At 38.8% G+C, this 27,918-nt stretch overlaps 1 protein-coding gene and 1 long non-coding RNA gene across 4 annotated transcripts; one reads left to right on the top strand and one right to left on the bottom strand.

The window, feature by feature from the left end:
• Nucleotides 1-9,558: 9,558 nt before the first annotated feature.
• Nucleotides 9,559-12,568, bottom strand: RPS16 (ribosomal protein S16). The gene is made up of 6 exons (XM_031589663.2): nucleotides 12,472-12,568; nucleotides 12,338-12,393; nucleotides 11,540-11,641; nucleotides 10,927-11,023; nucleotides 9,883-9,930; nucleotides 9,559-9,756 (listed from the first exon to the last, which is right to left on the bottom strand). Exons 2-6 carry the CDS (start codon nucleotides 12,383-12,385, stop codon nucleotides 9,611-9,613), a joined length of 441 nt encoding a protein of 146 aa, XP_031445523.1. The 5' UTR covers nucleotides 12,386-12,393; nucleotides 12,472-12,568; the 3' UTR covers nucleotides 9,559-9,610.
• A 274-nt stretch (nucleotides 12,569-12,842) lies between these two features.
• On the top strand, nucleotides 12,843-27,707 carry LOC149919522 (uncharacterized). Of its 3 annotated transcripts, none has more exons than XR_016466062.1 (4): nucleotides 12,843-13,004; nucleotides 15,501-15,659; nucleotides 16,407-16,544; nucleotides 27,585-27,707. It is a non-coding gene; the product is annotated as an uncharacterized LOC149919522 (long non-coding RNA). The 3 variants fall into 3 exon arrangements; XR_016466058.1 differs by lacking the exon at nucleotides 27,585-27,707 and adding an exon at nucleotides 18,311-20,176; XR_016466059.1 differs by lacking the exon at nucleotides 27,585-27,707 and adding an exon at nucleotides 17,491-20,176.
• Nucleotides 27,708-27,918: the final 211 nt, after the last annotated feature.

Genomic DNA, 27,918 nt, shown 5'->3' with positions numbered 1-27,918 from the left:
AATTCAACAGCTCCAATCTCTGCTCTCAGACATCAGGGAGGTACGGGGGGCTTGTTGGGGAGAGGAAAATAGGCAGAACAAGCTTATATGACAGGATACAAAACTGCAAAACAGATCCATAGGTACTTGAATGTGTGTATGCGGCAGCAAGTTGCCCTAAATGCGATGTGAATATATTGGTATAGTGCTTTTAATAGCAGGAGATTACTCACCAGCTGTAGCTGATTTAAAGTTGTGATTTAGTTTAGAAACAAGAGCAGCAGACTGTAAAACATACTTGGTTTTACCAACAGTCCAAGATGGCACATCATTCAGTATGTATGTGTGTTCACTAAATACAGAGGTCACTAGACATCCAAAGCTGTGTCTGACTGGACACTTCTACTAGAATTGATGGCATAGTTCCCATTTAATTCAATGGGATCAGGAACATTTCCTAGTTTGGGTTTTGTTTGGATTTCAGCTTCTACATGAAAACTTGTATTGAAAATGTTTATTTTATGGCTGTATAGCACTTACTTTTCTGTGCTTCAAATAGCAGCTAGGATTTTATCATGCAATTAAAATTGTAGAAGGATACTCATTTAATGTATTTTTCCAGACATAAAATAATGATCTCATCTTGGTTTCATTCCATTACTCCTCTAAGCTTTCTTGAGACTGTAGAAGTATCATTTTTCATAAGTGCCTTCATTTTTCAAATGGAGGATCCATGCCCATTATATAAATTCTTTGAAAAGAATTGTAAACATTCCGAAAGTGTGTTTTACATCCAGTGCACATGTACAGGACAACTTACATGGCAAATTCAAGACTGTATTTTACATTCTAACTTACACCACAGCAGATAAGCCTTACACTTTTTTGTTTTATCTGTAGGACTTAACAAATAAGGAATAAAAACTTACCTTGAAGTCCTTCTCAAAAGAGAAAGCTTGCAATAAGTTCCTGTAGATTAAAAAATCATCGAGATAAATTTTTTTCTGTAGCGTCACTCTGCATTTGACAAATATCACTACTGAATTGCGTTCTTCAAAAAAGAGTTAATGAACCTAAGTTTTCAAAAGTATCTTTACAAAACCCTCTTCTCTTCACAAGGAATCTAGCAACAGATGCTCTCCTTCCTGAAAGCCTGATGCTTGCAAGTGCTCACCACCTGCAAGTTCCCGTGCTCCCAGCTCTGGTACACACTACCATCAAAAAGAGCAAAGCATTCATATTTCTTCAGAGGCTTAGACCATATCTAATAAAAAATAAAAGGTGATCAGATCTAGCCAGAATCAAACTTCTAGAGCGATAACCTGTAATCTTTTTCTGATTATTACTTATAAAACTCAGTTGTCATTCTAATCACATTCTCAGGTTGTCTTAGAAATCTTTATAATGGCTGTAAAGAAACTACTTACAAGATCTATTTGCAGTGCATATGCGTATAAATTATAAAGATTGTTTCTATAGCCTGAAGAACAATTGTTTATTCTAACAGTCCAAAAATGCTTAAAAACACTGCAGATGTAATCTGATCAAATAAAATTATACCCTGTTGAAATTAGTTATTAGCTTACTCATCTAACAATAATGGCAATGAAACAAAGAAAGTTAAACTTAATTCTTTAATAACTTCATTTGTTACAAAATGCAAACATAAAAATTTTTCCTTAAAAAAAAAAGCTATTTTAGCTTTAACACTTATCAGAAAGAATGGAGATATATATAACATTTCTTTAACCCGTGAAATTGTTTTATTAACTCCAACAAGGGTCAAAGAAGTTGGTTTATGATAGCAAAATAAGCAGACACGCTAATGAAATATTCACAAAACTAATTGTAGAAGTTAGTATTACTGCAAAAATGAAATGAAGTTCTTACCTTGCAAAGAGGACAGCAGTGAATGAAGCAAGAATATACTCCACGGTATCATTAAATTGAGCTTTCCCACAATGTTCATTTCAGTATAACTTAGTAATAGGAAATTCATCCAAATTAATGGCTTTGACTATGATGGCATCTTCTAACTTTGTCTTCCTACAGTGTGTTTAGATCCTTTAAAATTTAGATAATTGGATGCATAATTTAAAATAATACAATACAGAAAGGAAAAGAAAAGGAGACATCAAGCTTAGTAGATACATACAGCTTCAGGAGCTTAGCAAGCGTTGCATACAACTTTCTGGCTGCATGTCTCTCATTAGAAATGCATGGTAACTGCTCAGCAGAGTCTGTATTAGTTACACTTTCACCAGACCTGTGAGCATTACTCCTCTGTTGAATTCAATTGGCCCTTTATAAGACAGCAGACAATGACAAGAAATTTTGCCATGTTGTGACGCTTTGAGAGATCCTTCAGTCGTCATCACGCCTTTGTGTGCTTTGACACTTACGTCGTTTGCTGCCCTTCTTATTATAGCAAACAGCTTTAGCAAGAACCTGCAACTGTGTTAGTGCGTAAAATATAACCAGATCACTTTGGAAATTAACATATTAATATTCTCCATCTGTTCCAAAATGAGAGCCTCAGAATTCCATTAAATAATACACCTGGATTTTTAAGAATATTTTGGATACATTTTCATGTAGTTTGCTGTTGCCATCAAGGAAAGCTTCTCAGAAGGTAAGATAATGGTTCAATTAAAAAACAACAACAACAACAACACATTTTGAATATTTCATATTATCAAAAAAAAAAAAAAAAAAAAAAGGGAGAGAGAAAAAAGTGAATGGACCAATGTTTCTAATAATTTCCATTTAAAAAGAATAATATAATTTCACCAAACTAAACAAGAACATTTTAAAAATGGAAAAATCTTACCCACTTTTCTCTAAACATTAATAGAATTATTATTAAGAAGTGAAGTTTTCCATCGGTTGAAATGCCTACTCATCACTTGCATTTTTGAAGCCTACCTTTTGCCAAGCCCTCCATTCTTCCCAGTATGCACTTCATAAGATGCTGGAAGCATTCCACACAAGGTGGCTGTGGGCTAAAATAAAATTTAGAAGTTGACGGTCTCTTTGGTAAAAATTTCTCCCACTGATTCTTTCAGTCCTTTCTTTTCCTCTCTCTCCAGCTGGACTAGAAGAGGCGAAGGAAAACACACAAACTTTCCAACCACAGACAAACATTCATGCCCACACAACAATACTCACACAGGTTTGGGATTACTGGTGGCCCAAGGATAATTACTGCAAACTGATATACATTACAACAGTACATCACAGTTCAAGTATTTTCTAAGAATTATTTTTATTACTGACTATATTTAAGTGACTTTGGATCCAGCTTTCTATTTATATATGTATATATCCACAAAATATTTATCAGACATTGAGATCAGTTATCTGCCCGTCTTGTGTTTCATTATTCTGTAAATCATAAAGGAAACTTATTTACACCATTCACTTTTCAAGGAGATTTTTGGTTTGTTTTTACTTCTGACTATCTCTGGGCTAGTCCCATTTCACAGAATGCTTATCTGTAGCAAGAATGCATCTTCCAGTTTGGCTTCATCTGCTTCACAGTGTTGAAAACCACTCCAGTCTGCAAGCTGAGGAAAAAGAAATGAGCTGCTGATCCAAATTATGCACTAATGTAGTCATGCTTACAGACTCTAAACACTTCATGTGGGCACCTATCTTGTAGGAGGTTACAGGGGATAATCAGTGTTTCATGCTTTCATAAATCTCCTGTTATAGAGGACAGAGCCTTGAGATTACTGTAGAGCTTCCAAATTACAGAATCTCCGAATTACACAGAATCATAGGGATTGGAAAGAACCTCTGGAGGTAAAATCAAGTCCAGCCCCTCAGTTTACTAGGAGAGTATCCAGGTGGGTTTTGAATATCTCCAGAGAAGGAGACTCCACAACATCCCCAGGCACCTTGTTCCAGTGATCTGTCACCCTCAAAGTAAAAGAGGTTTTTCTCATGTTCATATAGAACTTCCTGTTCCAGTTTGTACCCATTGACCCTTGTTCCATCACTGGGCACTGTTGAAAAGAGCCTGGCCTCACCCAGATAACTTCCATCCTTTAGGTATTTATAATCATTGATAAGATCCCTCCCTCCAGGATGGCAACTCTCAGGTCTCTCAGCCTTTTCTCATAAGGGAGATGTTCCTGGCATCTAATCATTTTTCTGGCCCTCCACTGGACTATCTCCTGTACTTTCCTGTCTTTCTTGAACTGAAGAGGCCAGAACTGGACACAGACCTCCTGATGTAGCCTCACCAGAGCAGAGTAGAGGGGAAGATCACTTCTCTCCACCTGCTGACCAAGTTCTTTTTAATGCACTCCAGGATACCGTTGGCCTTCTTGGCCACAGGGGCACAATGCTGGTCAACCTGTTGTCTACCAGGACATACAGCTCCCTCTCTGCAAAGCAATTTTCCAGCAGGTTGGCCCCTATACTGATGCTTGCAGTTATTCCTCCCTGAGTGTAAGACTCTGCACTTGCCCCTCTTGAACCTCATAAGATTCCTCTCTGCCCAACTTTCCAATCTTTCCAGGTATCCTGAATGGCAACACAACTTCCTGGTGTGTCAGCCACTCTTCCCAGTTTTGAATCATCAGCAAACTCACTGGTGCACTCCATCCCTTCATTCAGATCATTTATGAAGATGATAAACAAGACCAAACCCAGTATCAGCCCCTGGGGAACTCCCCTAGTTACAGGCCTCCAACTACACTATGCCACTGATCAGAATCTTCTGAACTCTGCCAGTCAGCCAGTTCTCAATCCACCTCACTACACACTCACCTATTTCACACTTCCTAAATTTACTTACAAGAATGTTATGGGAGACTGTGTCAAAAGCCTTGCTGATGTTGAGGTACAGAACTTTCACTGCTCTCCTCTCATCTACCCAGCTGATCATGACATTTCAGGCAGCCACCAGATTGGTGATTTCCCCTTGATGAATCCATGCTGACTATTCTCAATATCCTTCTTTTCTTCCAATTGCTTAGAGATAACATCACCTTCCCTGGGATGGAGGTGAGACCATTACCAGTCTCAGAGCTATTTTCCTTTGAAGCTAAGTGTGGTGTAGAATCATTTCAAACTCTTCTAAGAAACCTGACCTGGAATTTTTTCATTTCTCAAGTTGATTAATATAATTTAGCTCTTTTTAACAGGAGCTGTTAAAATGACTTTTTAATGTATATACAACTTTTGCAAAATAAAATTGAGGGAATATTTCTGGCACATTAGTATTGCCTAGTTGCTTAACTTATAACACTTAAAAGCAGGCCAAGCCTACTTTACAAGCTGTAAAGAGACTTTTTAAGAGTTAGAGCACTTGGTTTCATTAGGTCTGGAAATCTCTGCTGAAGACAGAGTAGGAAATAGCACGGTCCCAAGCAGATGAAGGACATTAGCTAATAAGGGAAAAGAATTATTCAGCCGAGTACACTGAACTGTAACTCAGAGGACTATATTAAGAAATTAAAAAAAAAAAAAATATGCCCCAGCAATGACTACATTACCTACACAAGTAGTAGAATACTCACAGATTTGAGACTTCTAGAAAATGTGAGCAGGAACAATGAATTAGAAAATAACTACTTTGGTAAGAAAATGTACACCGTATAGAAAACATGCTGGTCTATGTTTGAAAGAATGCTAGTGTTACATTTTCAAGTTATATTTTTTTCTTCAAAAGAGAAAATAAAAAATTACAATACCAATGTATTTGTATATTGTAGCAGAAATGCTAAGTCACAGCTTGAACCAGTGAACCTGAGCACCTGGTGGGAAGGCAGGACCAACCCAGGGAAGTTCGGTTGCATGCAGTGTTCCTGAATGACTGGGAGGAGTGGAGCCAGGATCCACTGCTTCCCAGACCTCATTTAAGGGTTGGCAGTGGAGGAAGGATATCTTACCTGAGGCCCTCAAGGAGTAAGCATGTTTTCCTTTATTTTTGCACCCACGGCTGTTGCATTTTAGCAAATCCTCACTTGCTGTAGCATAGAATCTTGATACTCTGTTGTCACTGCTGCACTTTCCATCCCATTACAGTACTCAATATAAATTTGTCCAAGATTTTCCAACTTAACATTTGAGAGGATTTACAGGTTGTACATTTTATCAGGATTATAAGCAATAGATGAGATAGCAACAGCCTTCAGTGACTTGGGTTCAAGTTTGCCCTGTTTTGGATTTGTATCCATTATCATCATTAATAAAACATGGAACTTCTTAAAACTCATATTCCAGCCTTCATTGGACTGGTAGTTTCAGTGAAGAGTCCGAGTAGTACTACACTGTCATGCATGTGCCAAAACATCCTATGGGTAAACATCAGCGAAAATAATGAAAGAGCTAGAATGATACAAGGCTAGAGGCACTTCTGCTCTGAGTATTACCTGAACAGCTGCTCAAAAACGTCCCTAGGGGCTTGAAGATCAGATTGTTAGTATTTCTCTGTAGAAGGATGTCCATGACTCGAGCAGATGCTCAATCACCAAGGCTCAATTTCCATGCCCAAAGAATCAGGACACTAGGAAAGGATTTTTATCAAAATATTTTCTCCTTAAGTCTCTTCCAAAAACTTAAAACGTCACTTTAATTACACTTCATCAGTGAAGTTAAGCCCTCTAGTGGTCAATTGGCCAATAACTATTTAGAATAAAGATCTTCAGCCATTCACAGAAGCAGACACCAGTCCGATTCCACAAACATTTCTCATCTGGAAAGCAAGCTTGTGGGAATGACATCACTCTCCAGGATTAATAGGGCATTTTCATAGGTTCAGAGTTCAGTTCAGAAAGCATTTTTATTATGCTAAGAGTTTTTTCTTCAGAGAAATAACATGCAGATAGCATCTCTGGTTATATTAGTAGCAATGCAAGTTTTATTTTCAGCTTTTTAATAATGGAAGAGCAGAAGTCCCTGGTTGTTATGAGTTATTTTGTGGGCAGCAAAACCGATAACTTGGGTTTCCCCATAACTGTGAAGATCACCCCTAATGTTACTGGGGTATTTCACTTCCCCTGCCTCTGTGACTTTCACATCATAGGAACTCTGTTTTTCCCCTTTTCCCCTGCATCTCACTGGCATAATAGCTAGGCAATAATCAGTTTTGGACAAAACACAGCGTAAGGTACATATGTGCCAATTGGCAGGCTAGTATACATTTCCTAAGCAATGAGTGAACCATTGCTTGTCAATCACCACACAAGCCAAATAACTAAAAGGCTTATTTTTCCCCAGCTGAAGCTAATTAGCATCTATCAAGATGCCAGTTTTCACAAAACTCACAGGAATTCAGTAACCACATTTGAAGTTATCCCTGCATCTTTTCCTTAGAGATTCAGGCTGCAAGTTAGAATATCACAGAACTCAGCAGCCTGAGAGCCAGCATGCTTTGTGAGCAACTCTATTCCAAGGTAGGAACTCTGAGGAAGCCACAGAACAAGAAATGGGTCAGATGTGAAGATGCAGAAGTGAGAGACTGAGGAAAGCAAACTGTGCATCTTGCCAAAGAGACTCAAGCGTGATAAATTTAATATATCATTCACTTACCAGGATTTTTTGTTTTATGCTACATAAATTGGCAATAGAATATACAACAGTCCTCTCCAATGAAAGTGTGAGAGGCTTGAATAAGTTTTCTACTTCAATTCAGGTCATGTATTGCAGTATTTTGTGGCAGACTCTGACAGCTAAAATGGGAGATGGGTGGACAATTTCTTTCCAGAAGGAATTTGTTCAAGTTATTCACTTAACTCTTGAGTTACAACACTTCAGTGAAAGTGTTTTGAACAAAAGTTTTTACCAGAAAAAAAAGGAGAAAGACGTAACAAGTGTCTATGTTTATAAAAAACCTATGATAATCATTTCTCTAAATGAGAGCAAAAGGGCAATATTGTGCCGGGATCTGCATTTCCTAACTCAACCCACAAGTCAGTTTAATTTTGTGTAGACATAATCAGTGATAGGTCATCTCAATGTACTAAGTGAGAAAAGAAATATCACTTTTGATAGAAATCCCTCCCCCTTCTCCCCCTCCCCCCCCCCCCCAGTTTTGTATATTGAGATGTTCAAATAACAATTTCAGTAGTGTCATGCAAGCATACAGAAGACAGGAAAAATATCTGACTTCAAAAGCAATGCAGCAGAAGGTAGGGTGCTGTAGCTTGATTAGTCTTCCATGTTTCTTCTATTTCCTCTCCAATTGCTTTCCAAACACAGTAAACAACAATGTAGAGCTGTTTCCATGCCAGTTGGGTCAACTCATATCCAAGTTCTCATTCAATCATTTGCAGCTCTTCCAAGGGACAGAATTAGCCTTTCCAACAGCCTTTCCTTGGCACATCACATGTCTTAGTCAGAACTAAACTCTCCCTTCTCCTAATCAGATTATTTCTGAAGGTCTTCAAAGCTTCAATGGATGAGAAACTGGAACTTCTCCAACACTTCATGTTTGATAAACACATACCCTAAATATATCTTTCAAAATTAGTCGTATTTTCAACTCCAAATTTTTCACACATGCTTTCCTAAGGCTTTCCATTGCCTTACCTTCCTCATGACAGCAAATCATAAGAAAATCAAATTGATTTTCTTACTAAAGCACTTAATGCTGTTCTCTATGTCTGCCTGTACTTGTAGGATGAATAAATTAGATCCAGTGCTATTTGTAAAACAGTCCTTTTTATGTTTTACAGTTACAAAATAGAATATACTGAGTTCATTTCAGAAAAAAAAAAAGCTTCCTCCCTTTAGACCTATCAATCCAGAAACCACGCTCATTTTCCAGTAATAACTGACCTGAATCCCTCTCCATATGCATATATAATTTGTTTTTAATGATGTGAACTTCAAACTTTACAATACCTACCTGAATATATACTTTAACACCACATTAAGGGAGTTATTCTCAGTGGAATAAATCACTTTGTTACTTGCCATTAACAGTGCATCAACACAAGCAGTTCATGCAAATAGGAAGTACTTACTGCCAATACTTTGGAACTTCACTTGTGAAGTAGTAATTCAAATGAATCTACAATGATAACGAAATTCATTTGAAAGGACCCTAGTTGCCAACACAGAAGCATAAAAGATACTTAATGCAGAATTACCCTTGGACAGCATACTAAGACAAGTCACATACTGGTTACCAGCTAAGAGTCAGATCCTCTCCTACATCACAGATGAAGTCTGTATCAAGGCTTTGACATTTTCATGCAGAGAGAACACGGATCATCTGGTCAGTAACACCAGAATCACTCAGCTCCCTGTAAAGGTCCATTTGCTTGGACATATTTCTATGTGCTTCAACAAACTGTTGCATGTACCCACTGCACTAGCCATCCCACCCCTCCCAAATAAAAGAGGATGTAAGCTTTTAATGTTTCAATAACCACACATACATCCGTAGTACAAGGTTTTTCTTCATTACCAAGGCCCCACAAGGCTATCAAGACTTGCTTCAAAAGTGATAAAAGAGCAAGAGTCATCTGTTTTTACTTTGGTATTGATGGATTTGTAAATCAATCTGAAGTGAAAATCTATTTACCCACAAAAAAAAAAAAAAAGCAATTTGAAAACATGGAATTTATCAAATTCTCCTTATGTTTATTGACTGTCACATGACTGGTGAACAATTTTAACGGTAAGACTTCTGGTAACGTGCACGAGCACCAGGTCCTCCAAATTTCTTGGATTCACAACGGCGAGGATCTGCAACCAGCAGAGTCCTGTCATACTGGATTAGAATATCCTTGATCTCTTTTTTGGAAGCTTCATCAACATCTGCATAGGAAAAAAAAAGTCTTGAACATTTCTCAAAGGAACTGATTTATACTGGTATTTTCATACTTGTCAGAAGGCAAACATTTTCACTTAATGCTAATATAACAATCTGAACAATGAACTTACATTTTTGATAGTAAGCCACCAATGCTTTGGAAATAGCTTGACGGATAGCTGTTAAAAAAAAAAAAAAAAAGATGGATTACTAAGGATTGCAAATGTATTCAAAACTTAAACACAAAGCGCCAATTCTCTCAAAAACTTGCTGTCTTGTTCTCTGCCAAAGCGTCCTTTCTCTCCTTAACATCCCCTCCCACATACTACACGTGACCTTTATTTTGGCAAATCTGAAGAACTCTGTGCCAATAGGCCACCCACGATTCATCTTCTAACTTGACAACTGCCAGCTAGACAAAGCACGGTACAAGTGCTGTCTTCATCACTTTCCTTAGAATACCAATCTGTTTATCTTCTACCACATAGTTAATTTTCAAAATCCTTAGGAACAGTTCTCCAAAATGTCTCTAATTTTCAACACAGATAAATGCGTTCAGGGAGTTCAAAGACTAAGGCAGCAGAATGCACAACAGGATGGCATGAGTTGTTTTAGTGCACCTCCATAAAACAATCCCATAACAACAATCAGAACTCAAACCAGTGTTATGGGAGCAGCTGTAAACATTTGGTTTGGGACTACGTTTTTGATTAGAAGATGAATTTTCTGAAAAATGAGTGCAATCAGCTTCAGGCATTATCAATATGTTCTGCAAGAGAGGCTCCTGCAAATGTTTACAGGTGCTCTCATTCACAGCATGCTCTGCAGGTCAAATGAAAGATGCTTCTACACAACCTGGAAATTTACAATTAAGTTCATAATTTCTAATGCTAAGTTCTCTTTTCTCTCTCCCAAAATCTTTGTACTGAGACACACTTCAACTGTCACATCACAAGGTGTAAAGATCAGTTCCTTTGAATTTCACAAATGAATTTTATTCACTTGCTCCAGATGCTGCAATTCTGGAGGTAAAATATACTGAAGAAAACAGTGTTTGAGTAATGAAAAAGAAACAGAACATTGAAATGTACAAGCTGCTGTTCTAAACTCAAGCCTCTCACATACACGGTTTCACCTGTTCTAGCCCACAAAGAAGGCTCAATTCCAAATCCTACCATAGATTTGTGCTACATGGCCACCACCTTTCACACGGACCCTGATGTCAACACCAGCAAATCTCTCCTTCCCCAGCAGGAGGACAGGTTCAAGCAGCTAGGAAACAAGACAAATTAACAAAATTAATTTGTTATCAGAGCCAGCAAGGACACAAGTCTGTAGATTTACCACATGTGAAGTTGCTAAACGTTTTGAAAAACAAGAGACTGGATTTTGCAAGCACACATCCATATTAACTTCATCTCTTGCAGGGTTCTCTGACGCCCACTAGTAATACTGTAAAACAAACATGCTACTGCTTTTTAGGATTCAAAACTCTGAACAGCACAGTTTCTGTACATGGACATTAACAGAAACCAAATAGTTTAGGCAAAACTCAGAAAAACAAATCAAGATTATTAAATTTTAACACTCTCAGTTAAGCAAGAAAAGCATCCCTCTGCCAATAATACCATTACGGAAGGACACTCTACTTAGTTTTCAAAAGTACTTGTACACACAGCAAAGGATTTAGTACTATCAGCAAGGCGGGCAACTCTTCTCCATGCTCAACTGAAGTGTACAAAGGTATTTTAACGTTCAAGGGTAGGGGGAACCTGAGCAGATGCTTACTTTATACTGCAAAGTCCTAGGCTCAATCATTTCCAGAGGTCTTCCATTCACTTTAATGAGGCCATTCCCTCTTTTGCAGTGGGCGACAGCAGTTGCTGTTTTCTAAAAATCCAAATGCATGTTAGTGCAGCGCTTCATTCCTCACACCAGCAGCATAAAATATCATTTTCATCAACAACCCACAGATATTATTCTCATGTTGAATGCTAACACTTCTCAGTAAATGAAACAGCACCGCTTCTGACATTTCCATGCATTCACCTAGAATCTTATAAAACTATCTCAACAAGATTATATTAATACTGACATTGGGAAAGCTACCCCATCCATTCAGTTCAGCAACACGGTGCTTTTGTGGCTCATCTCTTCACAACAGCCTCTTATCTATCAATTTTTGAGCCTTCAAACCCCAACAGTGCAATAGCTCATTCCCCTGTTTAATACGGCCATCAGACACCGACTATAGCGATCCAGGCCGTGCTGGAGGTAACCAGGCCCCCGAAAGAGCTTCGATGCAACGTATCCGGGCTCCCTCCTTTACAGCTCGCGTCTCCGTACGGCCCTCCGTATGGCCCCGCTCCATCAGGCCCAGCTCCCACCGCACAGCGCGACACGTGGGCGGCCCAACAGGCCCAGCCGGCGCGGTCCGACTCCCCTCGCACGGCCGCTCCCCGCAGCGCTATGGGAAGCGGCAGGCGCCGCCGCACCCAAGCGGGAGCAGAGAGCCGCCCATCGCAATGTGCCGCGGCCTCGGCCAGAGAGCGAGTGGGTGCGAGCAGCCGCCACGAGTGCCCTCACCTTTCGCCCGAAGACCTGGACGCTCTGCAGGGGACCCTTGGCCGGCATGACTGCTCCTGCAAGAGAGAGGAAGGCAGACGTTAGCGCTGCCGGGAGCAGGGCCGCACACGGGCCGCACAGCCCTCCGCACTCACCCGACTCCGGCGACGGCACCGCGAAAAGACCGAACGGGGTTTCCCAGCCTGTGCTCAGGGGCGGGCCAGCCGTAAAGCGCACCTCGTCTTCCGGGAGCGCGGCACCGCGTCCGGCCGTGCTTTACGACAGCGCTTTGCGGCAGCCATCCGTGGGCGGGCTCACTCGCCCTTTTCGGCCGAGCGCCGCATGTCGGTTTTGGTTGCAGCATCAATCCTCTCCTAGCTTTTGGTTTTGCTCCGTTACTCTTTTTGAGTCTTCTTTTCTCTCAAGTGCGTTTCTTCCGATGTCGTGATTGGCGCCGTAGTGTTGGATGAGCTTTTGTTACGTAGCTCATTCACGAGCAGAACGTAGCCGGTTTGCATAGCAAACAAAATCATGCCTTTCCCTAAAGGCTGTTGGTGGGGTTCACAGGCACTGACGGGGCCTCCTTCGTGTTCAGCAATACAGCGTCAGCTTTCTTTCAGATGCCTGGTGACACTTTGGAGAGAATGAAACGTTAACGTTTGTATTCCATTCTGACGTTGTACACTGAGTCAGTAATATTCATGCAATTCTGTATACCCGTGTAAATAGTCAACAACAATGGTATTTAAGATTAAGGAAATGTGCTTAAATTCCGGGATCCAGGTGCCCAGAACACTGCCAGCTTGACAATTTATCTATGTTTTCCATATTCAGCGTGTCATCAAACACAGATTTTATTTTCAAGCTGTGATATTTTACTTCTAGGGTTTGGTATAGTCACTATGCAAAATTCTCCAGAAGTACAAAAGTAGAAGCCATCAATTAGGCAAGGTCATGATTCTTAGAGATTTAAACAATAGAGATTTAGATTACTATGATTAATGTGAAAGTTGACTGCTCAAATGAAACAATCAGTTCTTCTGTCTTTGGACAGAATTTTAAATACTGAACATTAGTCATCTGTCATGTGAGGATTTAAACAAGCACTTAGCTTTATGCAATTTGAGTGATTAGTTCTATTCAAGTGAGTAGTACTGTGCAGAGCATGTAAGATTTAGCACATCTCAAACCCCCGATTGTGCAAAGCCTCAACATGTGACCTGAGAAGTGTTTGCTTTTTTTTTTTTTTTTTTTTTTAAGCTGTTTTCTAAGAGATGGTGTTTGTGCAGTCACACATGGCTATCATCCATTCTTTCCTCATCGTCAGGGGGAGGGGAATGGTAGCCAAAGTGTTGGCTAATTTCTGGTAGTTATCACAGGAGAATGGAAATTTGAAAAACAATTCTGTTTGCACGTATTTGGTGAAAATAGGTGACTCTGGGTTAGAAACATTCTACTTGCATAATGAAAGCAGATGCAGGGGCTGAGGTATTCAGAATCTCAAAACCTACATTCAAATGAAAAATAAAACATAGTTCCTACTTAACCCCATCAAAAGAGTTCAGCCAACACTTAGAATTAACCCAAAGGTGAGCCACCAGCAACTGAGGTTTGTTTGGCGTTCGGAATGCTTTGAAAGGAAGAGCGAACAAATCTAAATCAGTTCCTTTTGTTGGTGTTATCTGAGGTCTGCTAATGAAGAACCATGTATTAATACAAAATACACTGTTAGTCAAATGGCTGCTTATATAAAGCTTACTTTTTGTAAGCATTCTTTCTTAGGTCTTGCATAATTTATCATCATTTGGATATTAGTCTGCTGTACATTCTACTTAGAACTAAAAAAAACCACTAGAACCTATTTGTAAAGCTTGTAATATAGCTACAGAAATATAACTTTCTGTTAGAAAAACAAGGAGTTAACCAGCATATATTGATAGCATAGCCTAGGAGAAAAAAAAAAAAGAAAAGAAAAGAAAAAAGGTTAAATACTTTGTGCTGCTTATTTCTTTTGCTTTCTGGCATAATAATAGGAACCACAATGCATTTAGCAAGTAGTTACTGTAGGAATTAGATTGTACTGTGGGAAGTGAGAATTAGATAATAAATATCACTGTACACAAAAGTAGCAAGAAGAAAAGAGCAGAGTGGGGAAAAAAATCAGGCAAGATACTATACTTTTGAGGAAAATCCAAATGCTATAATATCCCCTACTTACTAGGAACAGAACAATTCAAAATAGTAACGTATCTAACTTCAAAAAAAACAATAATATAGTAAGAACCTTCAAGTACCATCAACTGACTCGGTTTTTGTTCCTTTACACTTCTGAAATTATTGCACCTGTGGAATGTAAGGCACTTGTTTGGCAGCCTATTTTACCTGACTTTGCACAGGTGTGAAGAGATACACAGCATGCAAAAGTTAATAATCAGAGCCACAGAAATTAAAGTGTATTTGCTGATAAGCTACTTTTACCAGAAAGTGCATTTCAAGAGAAAGTCAGGAGGCCTGAACTCATCCTGCCAAGGCATTTTTATTGTTTCCTAATGGGAGAAAAATATTTCAGTTTGGCTACAGTCTAAGTCCTTGATTTCACAGTGATTCTGCGTTGTACTAACAGATGATATATTGTGTATTTTTATACCAACCAGTATCCTTCTGCTACTAAATCTCTTACATGAAAGTTTAGGGAGGCTTCAAGGAACTGAAAGTCTCTTGATGGCTGACCTCCTCTACTACTGCTGCTTCTATCTCACTGTAGGCTGTAGCATGAGATGTTGCTGAGACATGCTGTTGTCCCACGGCCCTCACTGCACATGCTCTTCTTCAGCACCTGCAGGGTACAGCATGGTAGGGCAATACATCTTGTCTCCAGTTGTTTCCTTGCCTGTTTCCTTCACACGGTAGGTTAATGTGGCTCCATTGGAAGAGAAAAGGAAGACAAGAGTAAGAAGTGGGCAAAGATGGAGCCAGCAGAGCCAGTGAGCTGGCCTGACCAGAGAGCAGCATCACATCTGTTTGTTAGCAGAGCTTGTAGAAAACTGCAGTTTGCAACCTGGGTGTCAATCACTGACCAATCTACTGATGTCATGAGGCTGAGTAGTGCAGCTCAAAGATTTCAAATTCAGATAGATTAGTTGCTTGCATGTTAATGGAGATTTTGTTTGCTTTCCTTGTGCAGGAATCAAATCAACTGAAAATTTTAGCATTTTGCATTTTTAATGACATTTTATGTAGTTTCAAGTGTCAAGTGAACTGGACTTCAATGTGAAATCGTGATGTTTGTTCTCCACTTGGACCTTGTCATCTTCTAAGTCAAATTCACATATAAATTCAAAAGGTAAACATTCCAGGAGAGCATTATTTTAGCTTCTAATTAACACAGAAGTCTGTAGCTACCAAGAGTGTAAGTCAACAAAGAGTCAAGGTCAAGATGCTAACAAGTCCAGCTGTACTGTGACTCCTATCTAAAGTTTTCTCCTATCTAATGGAAAGACAGCGTTCCTGAAAAACGATGCGGGAATTGGTGTGATTATCTTCCCCGTGTAATATCTGAAACATTAATAGAAAGGTGAGAGCTATAGCACAATTAGATCAGTTTTATCTAATGTGTGCTATCATGTATAATAAAAATGTAAAAGTAAGGAAGAGTTTAGGGGAAATACAAAAAAAAAATTCTTCTACATAGCTCATAATCATATTAAAAATCCATGACTTCTATGCAAATGTCCCATTTTGCAGTTGAATTGTATATTGTAGAATTATTTTTAGCAGAATGGATAATTTTAACTAGGGGAAAGATTTGGTCATGCATGATAAGTACTGAAATAAACAAAGCATATTCCCTGCAGTTTTTACTTCAGACAGCAAAATCATTACTGTAAGCTTCAGAAGGCTTTTGTCTTGTACAGTTTTATGCATTTTGAATATCAGTGGGATCCTTCACTGAGAAGTAAGAAATATATCAGGAAAGAAGGTAACTAAAAGGTCTGGAGTAGCAGAATACAGTTCTCATATTATATTTTGCAACTAATGCCTGTTTGACTAGCTAATGGATCCCGTTATTTCTCATGCTTGCTTTTCACAGATCAGGTTCATCGTGTTCAGCAGCTGAAGAGTTTTCTAAACTCAATTAGTGTAAGAATGCTGTGACCAATGGAAAAATGTTTGATGCTTGCCAGAAAGCAAATCTCCCCAGCTCTTGAAAATAACGGTCTGAAAACAAGTAAGCATCACACAAGATTTTCATATTAATCAATATTTTTTTCTAAGAAAATATTTGAATTCTAAAGCAAATTTTGCTTTTGGTTTAATTGTACTTCTCAAAGGAAACTATAACATAAGCTCTGGAACGTAAGGGTAAGCATTATCCTGACTGATGTGAATGCTGACTCCCACTCAAAGATTATAAACATCTATGGCACGTTAAGATTGAAAACACAAGCCTATTTTTAATGTAGAAATTGATAAAGTTACAAACATATTCACACTGAAACTTACTACATGTAGATAGTTAGCAATACAGTGGATTACTCATGGACCCACTCAGCATTGCTACTTGGAAAAAATCACAATTAATGATTGTCTTTAGTTTTGAATGAATAGGATTGCTTTTTTTGGTACAATTAACAAAAGAAATCTCCAAACAAAGCCCTTCTTGGATCTAAACATATAGACAGTCATTAAGGCTCTTTGTTTTAGCTGTGGTGCTCTACTTGTTGCTAGAATCCAATAAAATATTGTGGCTTAAATTTACAACACTCATCCTATTTACAATGGGCTGGGAATGCATACATTCAATGAGCAGTTTAGCTGAAAAGTGACTGTGTGTTCACTGCTTATTTTAGAGTATGTCCATGAAAGGCTAAAATCTAAAAATCAAGGCCTTACAATGGAATAAGACATTATCCATTTACAACCTCTCTTACAGTATCCAGGATTTTAGTGGAATTTATTGACAGTAAATTAGAATTATTTACAATTATTTTGTACATCCACAGAAACTGCTCCAAAGTATGTGTGTGTGAGCTCGTACACTCACATTTTCATATGTCAACAGGAATTAGAGTTATAAGAAGCTGACTGGGAAACAACCCAGGACCCCCAAGCTACACAAATAAGCTAACAAGTAAATAGAATCACATACATGAAACAATTTATTTTTTTTTTAGAACTGAGATGCATCTCCAGGCTTCCTGCTGTATTTTGCTGCCTCTGGAGGCTGCTCCTCGTTTTAGTTCCCTTTTATAGAAACTAAACACAGCAGGGTCCAGTGGGATCCAGCTGCCCTCTCTCAACTCTTCAGCAGAGAGATGAATTGTCCTGGGTCTTAGCTTCCGCAGGCTTGTTGGCATCCTTTCTATCTTTCTATGCTGAAGAAATTCGAGGAAGAGTGACTACAGAAAAGGACATCTGTTTTGCACATCTTTAAAATATAGGCTTCTTGCCCCAGTTGCTTTACTTATGTTCAGATTACAAATATAAGATAGTACTCCATGACCTGTGGATCTACATTTAAGTTTAAATCTCATAGAGAATATGTCTTCTGCGTATATGAAATGGTGTGATTATTGTTAGTGATTGCATAGACAGTTATAGTTTTGATTTGCTGACAGATCGGGGATGGTTTAGAACAGAATGAGATAGTTTCTGCTAAGTTATATTAATCTCTACTTAGGTCATTTCTATTTCTGATTTCAAATCTGTTTGTTGTTTCAACTGAAACATTTTCCATTGCTTGTGGTAAGAGAGCAGATAAGACAGAAGCATCACGGCTCATGAACTGTTGTATACTTACTGATCTGTGGAGAACAGATATTTTCTCCAGAAACGGGAGCAGTTGAACTCTGAAGGAGAGTGAACCATTTTGGCAAGGATTTATGAATGCTCTGGGTGGAAAATCTTCTTTTATGAAGCCAGAGCAAGCAGAAGTGTAGTGACTGTTCAGCTTGTCGCATTAGGGGAAAATAATTATGCATTTTATTCACATAGAGCACACTGGTGTGTTATCTGGACACTGCGCGCTGCCAGGAATTTTGAAATCGTCAAACCAGCAGAATCCCTGCCTGGTGGGCAACTGACAGAGTGATGGTTACCTGTCATCAGCTGTAGCTATTGAGCTGAGACGGTTCAGTTCATGTTGTCTTGTCACGTGTTAATAGCTGATGCATTTTAAGTCATCTCTCCACCCAGTGTTAACACCTTGTTCAGGAAAGGCAGTAAAGAAGTCTCAGGATCTGGTATCTCCAAGTGTCTCTTTTGTATTTCTTTCCTGTTCCCAAGGGAATCCAGCCTGTAATATCTACCCACTTGTAGAACTACAAGCAGTTCACAGAAACACAAACACATGCAGTATTACAACACACGTATTAAAATGACATTTTTTTACAAGATCAAAAACAAATAGAAAAAATAAAAGTGCTGTGGGAAAGCATTTACCAAATAAAAATGTCTTTGGAGGCCTGATTGTATGTGGGTCTGTGAATAACACTCAGGAGACTATAAACTTTAGACAAACCAGATGGTTAGACAGCAATCCAGATGGTTTTATTTATGCAGACAAAGTTCACATTTAGGGAGGGGCTTTGTTCCTCTAGAGAAGATTTCACACACAAAGTAGAATTATATATATGGTGTATGGTGATAGACTGGAACATTCATAAAAATTTAAGTCTCATTGAGTAGTCTGTTGTCCTTTCAATACAGATATCATCATAATTACATAACTGGCTTGCTTGTTGGCTGCTCTTGTACATGATGTTGCTTCTTTTTACTGTGTTAGTATCCAAGGGTTTTAGTGAGGATTATGAGCAGTTTATTTGTTATGTGTTATAAAGTTGTTTTGGAAGATACAGTCCTTGTTTAGAAGAGTTGAGAGTTTAAGGACGATGAAAACACAGAAATTGACCAGCTATGGAGGAAAGTAGAAGGGAGTTAATTGGATATTACTGAAAGAATCTGATGAGTATCAGCTAGGAAATCTCTCTCCTTTTTGGTATCAGAGAAAGAGATAGAAAAACAGCCTTGTTACTTATCAAAGTGACCTAATCCTTTAGCTTTAGTTTTACCCTAAGCCCAGACAGTACATTTATCTTAACCATAAAGTCTATGCACGCCTACTTTTCATACTCTTCTATGCACATAAAATGGTGATTATATACAGCACGTGCCATTCTCTGATAAAATGGCAAATGGTAGTTAGCTTCCAGATTATTTCAATACAAAGTGAAGATCTTGGCTTAAAAATCTAATGTTAGCTCTACGACTCAGGCAGTAGCCTACCATAACACAGAAATCTGGTGATCCATAATATCTTATCAAGCTCTTTTTTGAATGTCTAGTCTATTATATCTAATTTCACTGGAGTTTTTTGATCACTTTTTTCTTTTTTTTTTTCTTTCTGATTATATTACCTATTCTTCTTATTGATGTTTGGAAAAAGTATTTCTGGGAGGTGTATTTCCACAGTCACATGTTGGTGTGGTATGCAGTGACATGTATTGTGATTAGCAGATTAAGAAGCAAGAAATTGCTTTGGTGATTTCCTTAACATACTTGAAAAATAACAGATTCCAGAGCTTTTGTTATCCATTCCATATGACCTAAATTGTCTTTATATCTCTTCAACAGAGATGTGCTCTCTTTTCCTATTAAGCATATTCTGTCCAATTTTAATTTTGCTGAAATTTCATTTTATCCATATTCTTGTTCAGCTATTGACATTATAAAAGTCTTTAAGGGTTATAACTTGTCAGTAGTGTTGTGGAGATTCAGAAAATAAGAGCAGGTTTCTTTTTTACTAGTAGCAAAGGCGTCAAGCTCATACAAACATTACAAAGACTACCTCATAGTTTTATTGGAATGTATTATCTTTTCAAAATAAATATCATAGGAATGATAGCATCAGCACTGTGTTTGTAAATCACAGCAGAAAGAAAATTTATTTTGATGATATCAAGCTGGGAGATACTGTTGAGTCTCTGAAAAAAAAAAAACAGACTTTGAAAGTGGATCAAGATACATCAGCAGGTGTATGAAGCACTTAGCAACAAAGATACAGAGCAATTAGCAATAATTCTCATATCCTCATCGTCACTGCATGTGGTCTTACACAGTACAAGGTGCTGTTGATGCAATTTTGCAAAGTCTTATCAAATGGAGTTTGGAGAGTATTTTAAGTATTGAAATAAAACTATGCTGATTTCATGTAGTATATAAATCAATAGTTAGTTGTGAAATAAGCCTCAGGTGTCAAAAATGTTTATAATGTTTATGACATTTAGATGCCTGATACCTAGAGCAATACAATACTCCCGCCTGTAAGTCCACAGACTGGTCAAAAAATAATGCCTCCTATTGGATTATGTTAGCCCACAACATCAGAGGCAGCTGTTGGTGGTACAGCAGTAGAAATTGAACTTTCCCTCCAATATTCCATTCCATTTTTTTTCTGTGTGAGAGATGGCAGCAGAGGGGCAGTCTGACAAAATGACATCTGACATGGAAAGTCATGGAAAGCAAAGTTGTGGCATTGAATTCCTCTGTGTGGAAAAAAAATGGCACCCACTGACATTCATCTACTCTTGCTGAATGTTTTTGGAGACCAGACAGTGGATGAGAGCACAGTAGGTGGCGTGTTTCAGCAGGGGTGACAGCAACATGAAAGACAAGCCATGTTCCGGATGGCCACGCAGATTTTTATAAGCACAGCATATTCATTGCTGCTTTTATTCACTGCTGGCAAAAATATATAGCTAATGGTAACTCTGTTAGAAAATAGTTTTGTAGCTGAGAAGGTGCTGTCAAATAGTTTTTGTGCTCTTTCTATCTGTTGCAGTTTGCATGGAAATAAATAGGAGGCATTGCTTTTGGAGCAACCTATGTAGATTAGGAGGCTGAGATCCATCTGCAGCATTACATAGATTCGTAGTCTATATCTAATTGAAAGTTAATTAGATTAGATTTTTTAAGATATCTGTATCTTTTGAAAATAGGACTTCTGTTCATTATCACTGGAAACTTTTTGTTTATTTTATATCCAGTGTACTCTCTGTATTAAATAGAGTAGCCCTCCCACATCTAGCAAAGCCATTACCTGATAGGAGCTGAAAGCAAATAGGACAAATATCTCACAGGCAGACCAGGATTGAGCCTTGGGACAAATGCTGTAGAACCTTATGGAGTGAAAGAATATATTCCACTGGACTTAAAGATACTCTGAACTATTACTCTAATATAAATACTTTGTGTGTGTGTGGTGTTTTTGTTTTATTTTGTTTTTAAGAATGGATTAAGAGCTCTTCAAGTCTGGTTATTGTGCATTCTGGGCTCAGTTGCTAGCTGTTTATTTTAAGAATTTATTTTGACAAATAATTCCCATATAATGTCTACCATGTCATTCCATTCCATGATCAGTGGATTTTAACTTCCAGGCTTTTTTCAAAATCCTATTGAAGCAGGCAGATAGATAAGCCATCAACATAACTTTTCACAATCTTCCATGACCCCAAAATCAGTTCAGTAAAAATTATGTGGTTTTTTTTCACATTATATGGAGCTGATATCAGTATTTTTTATCCAAAGACGACAACAATTTTCAAATCTGTTGGAAATGTATTTTAATATATTTTTTGTTCAAATCTTTTTAATTAAAAAGAGTAGAATGCTTGAGATTTTCTGTATTAAATAAAACATAATTCTTACAGTTCACATTTAATAATTTTAAGCATGCTTAATAATATTAAAATGTGGTGTATTGGTTTATCTTTTGAGGAGAGCTTTGCAGTTGTATCTCAAGTGAGCTGGACAGGATGCTTGCCTTTAAACAGCACAAAAAATTGAACTGCCATTTGTGAAAAGAGGAAAAAAAAAAGGCCATATTCTCTGCTTGTGTACATGCATAAGTTTCCTTAAGGCTGTTATCCAGTCCACTGAATTCAAAGATTTAAACTAACCAACGGTTCTGGCTGACTTTGCATGGAGCCCTTGCCTTCACTGTCAGAAGCTGCTCAGTCCCTGTCAGTCTTCCTAATTTAATTCAGTGCCTTTACTGATTCCTTGCAAAATGTGGCCATTTGGAAACCCTAGCAACTGAAGTCTTACTTTCTACAGAGCAGTGTCAAGTGTTTGTGATGCACACTGTATCTAAAGACTCTGCTTTCCTAGTTTAAGTTGCTAACCTCTGCTTCTTTGGATTCCAAGGTAAGTGTTTAGTAAGTAGTGATGTGACAGCTGTTCAATAGGTAGCTCTGATCTAAACAGCGTAGCTCTGCTCTAAACATTATAACTCTCTAAAGAATATATTTAGTTCTTCTTTTCCAAACATCAAAAAGAAGCAACTGCTTAGCAGTCTGTTCTGAAAAGAAGTGAGTAGGGACAAAAGGCACTTTCTTTCAATTACTCCTGCATTAACTCTCAAGAGAAAAGAATGGATGGAGGATTTGGTTCAGACAGACGGCTCAGATCTTTTGCAGTGCTGGCTGGTATCACTCAAACTAGATGACAAAGACCAGCTGATGGTTGCACATGTGACTGTTGCATAACTTAGAAGTGATCATGCCTCCAGACCTTTCAGATTTATGCTAGATTTGAAATCAGCTCACTTCAAGTAGATGTCTCCATATTCTTTAGCAGACCTATTCAGCACTTCCCACTCTCAAGCTTTAAAATGAACTATTTTGGATTCCCTTTAAGCTCATTTTAAATTCTAATAGAACTAGAGAGAACTTCCAGCCTAGTTATTATGCCATATTTGTGGAAAGCACAGTCTAACAGATTGAAGTGAAGCTGCAGATATCCTGAAGGCTGGGGAAATTATATTCCAAGTCTCACCTTTGCAACTCCTGTCATCTTCTTGAACTTCTATAGAAGTGCTTATTACTGAAGTGCTTACCTAACATAATGTAACTGAAAACCACAGCAGGATGGTTTTTTCATCCCATGATCTACTCATCTCTCCCACACCACATATGGATGTCTTCCATCTCTCCTCTTCCTGCAATTCCTTCTGCTAGTTCTCTTCTCATTCTTTTTCCCTTTCTCTCTTTGCCAGAGCGTTGTGAGAAATCTGGAGAAGCCTCAGCACTCATCTAAATGCATGTGGGTGGTAGGGGCTGAGGACGGAGAAACTCAGAAGGTGTGTAGCTGTGTGTAGCCCTGAGTGCCTTTGTGCCATGTGGGATCAGCTTTACTACTGGCTGCAATTGGACTGATGTTCCCTCAGGTTTCCCATCACCAAATAATAATAATATTAACCAATGAGTAATGAAGCATCTTTCTTGAAATCAAGAAGGCATATTTACTGAGGTATCTTTAGATATCTGTGGTATTTATTTCTAGCCAGATTGTCTTTGTAGGCCTCCAGCATCATAGGGTTGGTTGTACTCCCCACTTTGTATACACACATCAGACATCACCTCTCCAACCAGAGAGCTTGGAAAGAAGCAGGACTCCACCAGGGGTAGGTGCAGAGCTGTGAGGGGAGGGACCTAGTGAAGGACAGCGAGGCAGCAACAGGCAGGGCTGTGGACTGAGTTTGTCTGAGCCATAATCTGCTGGGGCCTACACTGAACTCCATTGCCCCTTAAAGTTCAGTCTCCATTTGAAAATTGCCTTTGCTACTTATATAGTGTTTTTTTTCCCATCTTTTCTCGTGACTCATTCCTAAAGGGCTGTTTCTCCTGTCTCAGCAGCCACCGCCACTCTGTGCTTCTCCCTCCCCATCCCACAGTCCTGACAGCCTCATGCCTGACACCTATTGCTCCCTCCCAGCCGTGCTACAACCACAGTGGGGAGGGACTGGGGACCTTCATTTTCAGCTCATCCCACAACACTCAAATCCATACCTTCCGCTGCAAGATAAATATTTCTCTCTAGGTTGCTTTACCGCATGTATGTTTTCCCAACAAATATAACATATGGGATGGATTCTCTGGTTTATTCAATCTGCTATGTGGCACTGTAGCAATGCAAAGCAACTATAAACCTTGCTAAATTGGGCAGTTAAACTTTATGACTGCTCTGCATCGGAAAAGCAGTAAAATGGAGCCAAAAAATCCCACCCAACTGAAAAAGCGACATGCACAAACACCTCCTCAGAACAGCTTGGGGCAGCACAAGCCCCAGGGTGGGCCCAGCAGGGCCGCATGGCCTACAGGGTTGCGGAGGGCTGTCATGCAAACAGCAGGAGGTTAACCTCTGCAGGAATGCCGGCATACCCCCTTCATCTTTAAAATGCACTTTCCCTCTTCTCATGACTGTTTGTTAGAACTACTTGGAGCCTGTTGCGGTCACAAGCATTGTTTGTTTAATCAATGAAAATAAGAGAGAGAACCCAAGAGTGCAGGCTGCCCTGTGGGACGTGCAGGTCCTGGCGTGTGCTGCAAGCCTGCTCCTGGCCTCACAGGTTGTCCTAGGCTGAATTGGGAAAGCTGAAGCCTAGGTGTGGAGATTGCTCTGTGAGCCCACCATGACAACTTTTCTCTAGCTGTCTGCTGGTGTTTGACTGAAACACAGCTTCCACAGGGGAACCGTTAAACAGGCCAGGAGGGCATCCAGTGGGTCTGCTGCTGCATGAAGGCAGCCATTTGGTAGTTCCTGAAGAAAAGAGATCTTGCTAGAGAGAGAGGTGCTGAATTAGCCACGTGAAGGCATGAGGGCTGTAGACATGCTACAAAGACACTTGAATTCGAAGTTATTGTTCATATCCTTGTCAGAGACACTCAGTCCTTTTGGTTCTGAAGTAGAAAGATTTTAAGATTATATAACTAAAGCACCTACACAAAAACTGCTGTTCTTTTCTCTCACTTTACTCGCTCAAGAATATATGTATTTGTTGTGTTACAACAACTTGTTTTGCAGTTACTCTTTGTAGTGTCAGTAACTGGGAAATGTGCCTTTTAGATTTTGTGGCTGCTTAGTAACCACAGCTTCTTGCTATCCAAATAGACTTGCTCTGTCAGGGCTGTGAGATGGGGAGAGATAAATATACAGAACAGTTGTAGCTTCCTGCCACCAACCCATGCAGTGAGCAGGAAGGCAGTAGCAGATGAACTTTCTGCAGCAGCAGTGGGAAGCTGTAGCCTTGCAGCCATAAGGTAACTAACAACATAAACGGCTGTCCCAAGAGCAGGATGAGCAATGTTCTTGGTGTTTGGAGGCAACCATCACTGGCAGGAAAACATTTTGTATAAATGCATATAGTGTACAAGTATTAGTTTTGAGATAAGGCAGTTGGATACTCTATTAGTGTTGTGGTAGCCAAATTTAGAATGATGTAACACTCCCATTTGGTGGTTATTGTGTCAGTGTCGCCTCTAAGTGTCAGATGTTGAGTTTTCAGTTGAAGATACAGTTCCATGCCGTTTTGGAAATTCTGGCTAGATAAATGAAAACTGGCTGATGAGAGAGAAAATAAGAGAGAGAAAAACAAAAAACAAACAAACAAAAAAACACTTGATAGAGAAGCACCAGCAGTGCAGAAGAGGCAGGATCACAACCACAAACAGCTCATGAGCAAACCAACCTTTCCTTGCCCTTCAGCGAGGTGTGGAGCAGGTAGTATTCTCAGCTTGAGCTTCAGGGCTTTTTTTCCTTTCAGGGCTACAGGCTTTCCTACAAAGCAGGGCTTTGTAACAGGAGCTTCGTCAGACACACTTTTGCAGAGGGAGGAAAATAACATCATCTGTTAGTTGTTTTTTTTTAATGTTTGATGAGATTACATGTGTTGCAATTAGCTAGTGCCAACAGTAGCTAAGCACAATTTTGCTTTGTGTTAGAAGAAAGCTATACATTGTTGTGGGTGGCAGAATATTTTTGGGAGGTACAGCTTCGTTGTGGACTGTGTTTGTATCACTTCCTGAAATGGAGATTGAGATAGATTTGTATTTTTATTCTACTTTTCTTTTGAACCACATTATACTCGTGCAATTTGCAGAGCTTGGTTTTTAGAAGACCATAAGTACTCAAACTGAAGTGCACTGTGTTTTAATCTAAGTACTTCCTGACTTTTCCTCTTTTTTTGGCATCTCAGAGTGGAAACTCTGCTAAAACACAGAATAAAGAGGATATGGCTTAACTGAATTAAAATGGTATTTCTTGTGATATTTATCATCATTTAATTCAGTCCTCAGCTTCTGCTTTTTTAACGTGCTACAGATTTTTGAGTTGACAGTACATAACTGAGAAGAGCCAAGAGCTGGTCAGGATGTAAGTTTTAACTCACAGGAAAGGGTAGGAGGTAGCTGGGAATATAAGCTTTTGTGTGCTTTGTTGTTGTTGTTGTTGTTGTTCTTTTCCATGGGAAAAATGATACCTCTTTTCTGTCCTTTGTGTATGGGAGAGATGTGAAAAAAGGGAGTGCTGGAGATTTCCTGCATCATGCTTGAACAAACCCCTGACAGCAACGGTCAACATCCTACCTACCTTTAGCCTACTACTTACCATGGAGTATTTTTGCTGAAATAATAAACAGAAATTAATTTAATTCTGATACATTTCATGGATAGGTTCAATCTGTACCAGGACTGGAGGGGAATGCAACTCTGGAAAACAGTGTTTCAGCTTGCCTGGAGTTTCTGCATTATATTACTTAATCAAAACCCATTTGTTCTGTTGAATAAATCTAGATTATCTTTCTACTATTAATGAGCACAAGGGAACAAGTTTAGCTCTGAGAACAAGAATATATTTTTCTTGCACTAAGCTGCCAATGATCAGCAATGAAGGATATGAGATGACAATCAAAGGGAGACATGGTACATCACTCAAATATGATTGCTTGTCAGCTGAGCTGTGTGAGCATCCTTACTGTGATGAAAATATAAATGTACTGTTTACATTCTTTTATTTTAATTATTCTCAAGTCATGTATGCCTAATGAAGCATCTCAGTGGTTGCTCAAGGCAAAAGAAAAATGTTGGAAAATAGGGCGCATGAACTGACACGTTTGTTCCTTTTCTCACCTATCCAGTAAGCATCTTGCAGTTAACTCATTTTCCAATATAAACTGCTCATGAATTATCCTATTTAACAGAGAGCTTTGGATCACCACTCTCAGAATTCATCCCACCTTTTTGAAACTCATTTGTATTCTTAAGTACAGCTTGATTACTTTGCATTAAGTAAAAAGGAAAAAAAAATCCAATTTATTTATAGCTTAATGTCTACCAATTTCATTGTAAGAAATAATGAATCGTAATTCTATTCTTGGTAACTGTCACTTTTTGCAGGTTCCCAGCTTGTCTTTTTCATGTGTATCTTTCCCCAGGTGAAAATTTTCATCCATAGAGCATTTTCAAGTGGGAGCTGATCATATGTATTGCTCACCTCTAAGATGTTTCTCTCACTGCCTGCCAAAACTGATCACAGAATTCGGATGTGGATCACAGTGGCAGAGTCATCTTGTGGCTGTTTTTATTATTATTATTATTATTATTATTATTATTATTATTATTTGTCTGTCAACCATTGCTGACTTGCTATCATTGCTGACATTTTGAAGTGAATTTTAGAATTTTGTATTTTTCTGATTACCTTTATGTATACTTACATTTCACTTAGCCCTGAAGCAGAAATCTGTGTTCCCAGCACGATCTATATTG

The sequence above is a fragment of the Phasianus colchicus genome, chromosome 1 (assembly GCF_987193195.1).
Source record: "Phasianus colchicus chromosome 1, bPhaCol1.hap1.1, whole genome shotgun sequence".
NCBI lineage: Eukaryota > Metazoa > Chordata > Aves > Galliformes > Phasianidae > Phasianus > Phasianus colchicus.
Note: the sequence above shows the minus strand (reverse complement) of the source record. Positions and strands in the feature narration are given on the sequence as shown.

What these genes read in the sequence shown, in the direction of transcription:
- RPS16 (XM_031589663.2), bottom strand. Translation starts at nt 12,385, where the DNA reads ATGCCGGCCAAGGGTCCCCTGCAGAGCGTCCAGGTCTTCGGGCGAAAG. An exon ending in CTAGGACTTTGCAGTATAAA is followed by an intron (nt 11,024 to 11,539) that starts GTAAGCATCTGC and finishes CTTGTTTCCTAG; the next exon opens with CTGCTTGAACCTGTCCTCCT. An exon ending in GGTGGCTTACTATCAAAAAT is followed by an intron (nt 9,757 to 9,882) that starts GTAAGTTCATTG and finishes TTTCCTATGCAG; the next exon opens with ATGTTGATGAAGCTTCCAAA.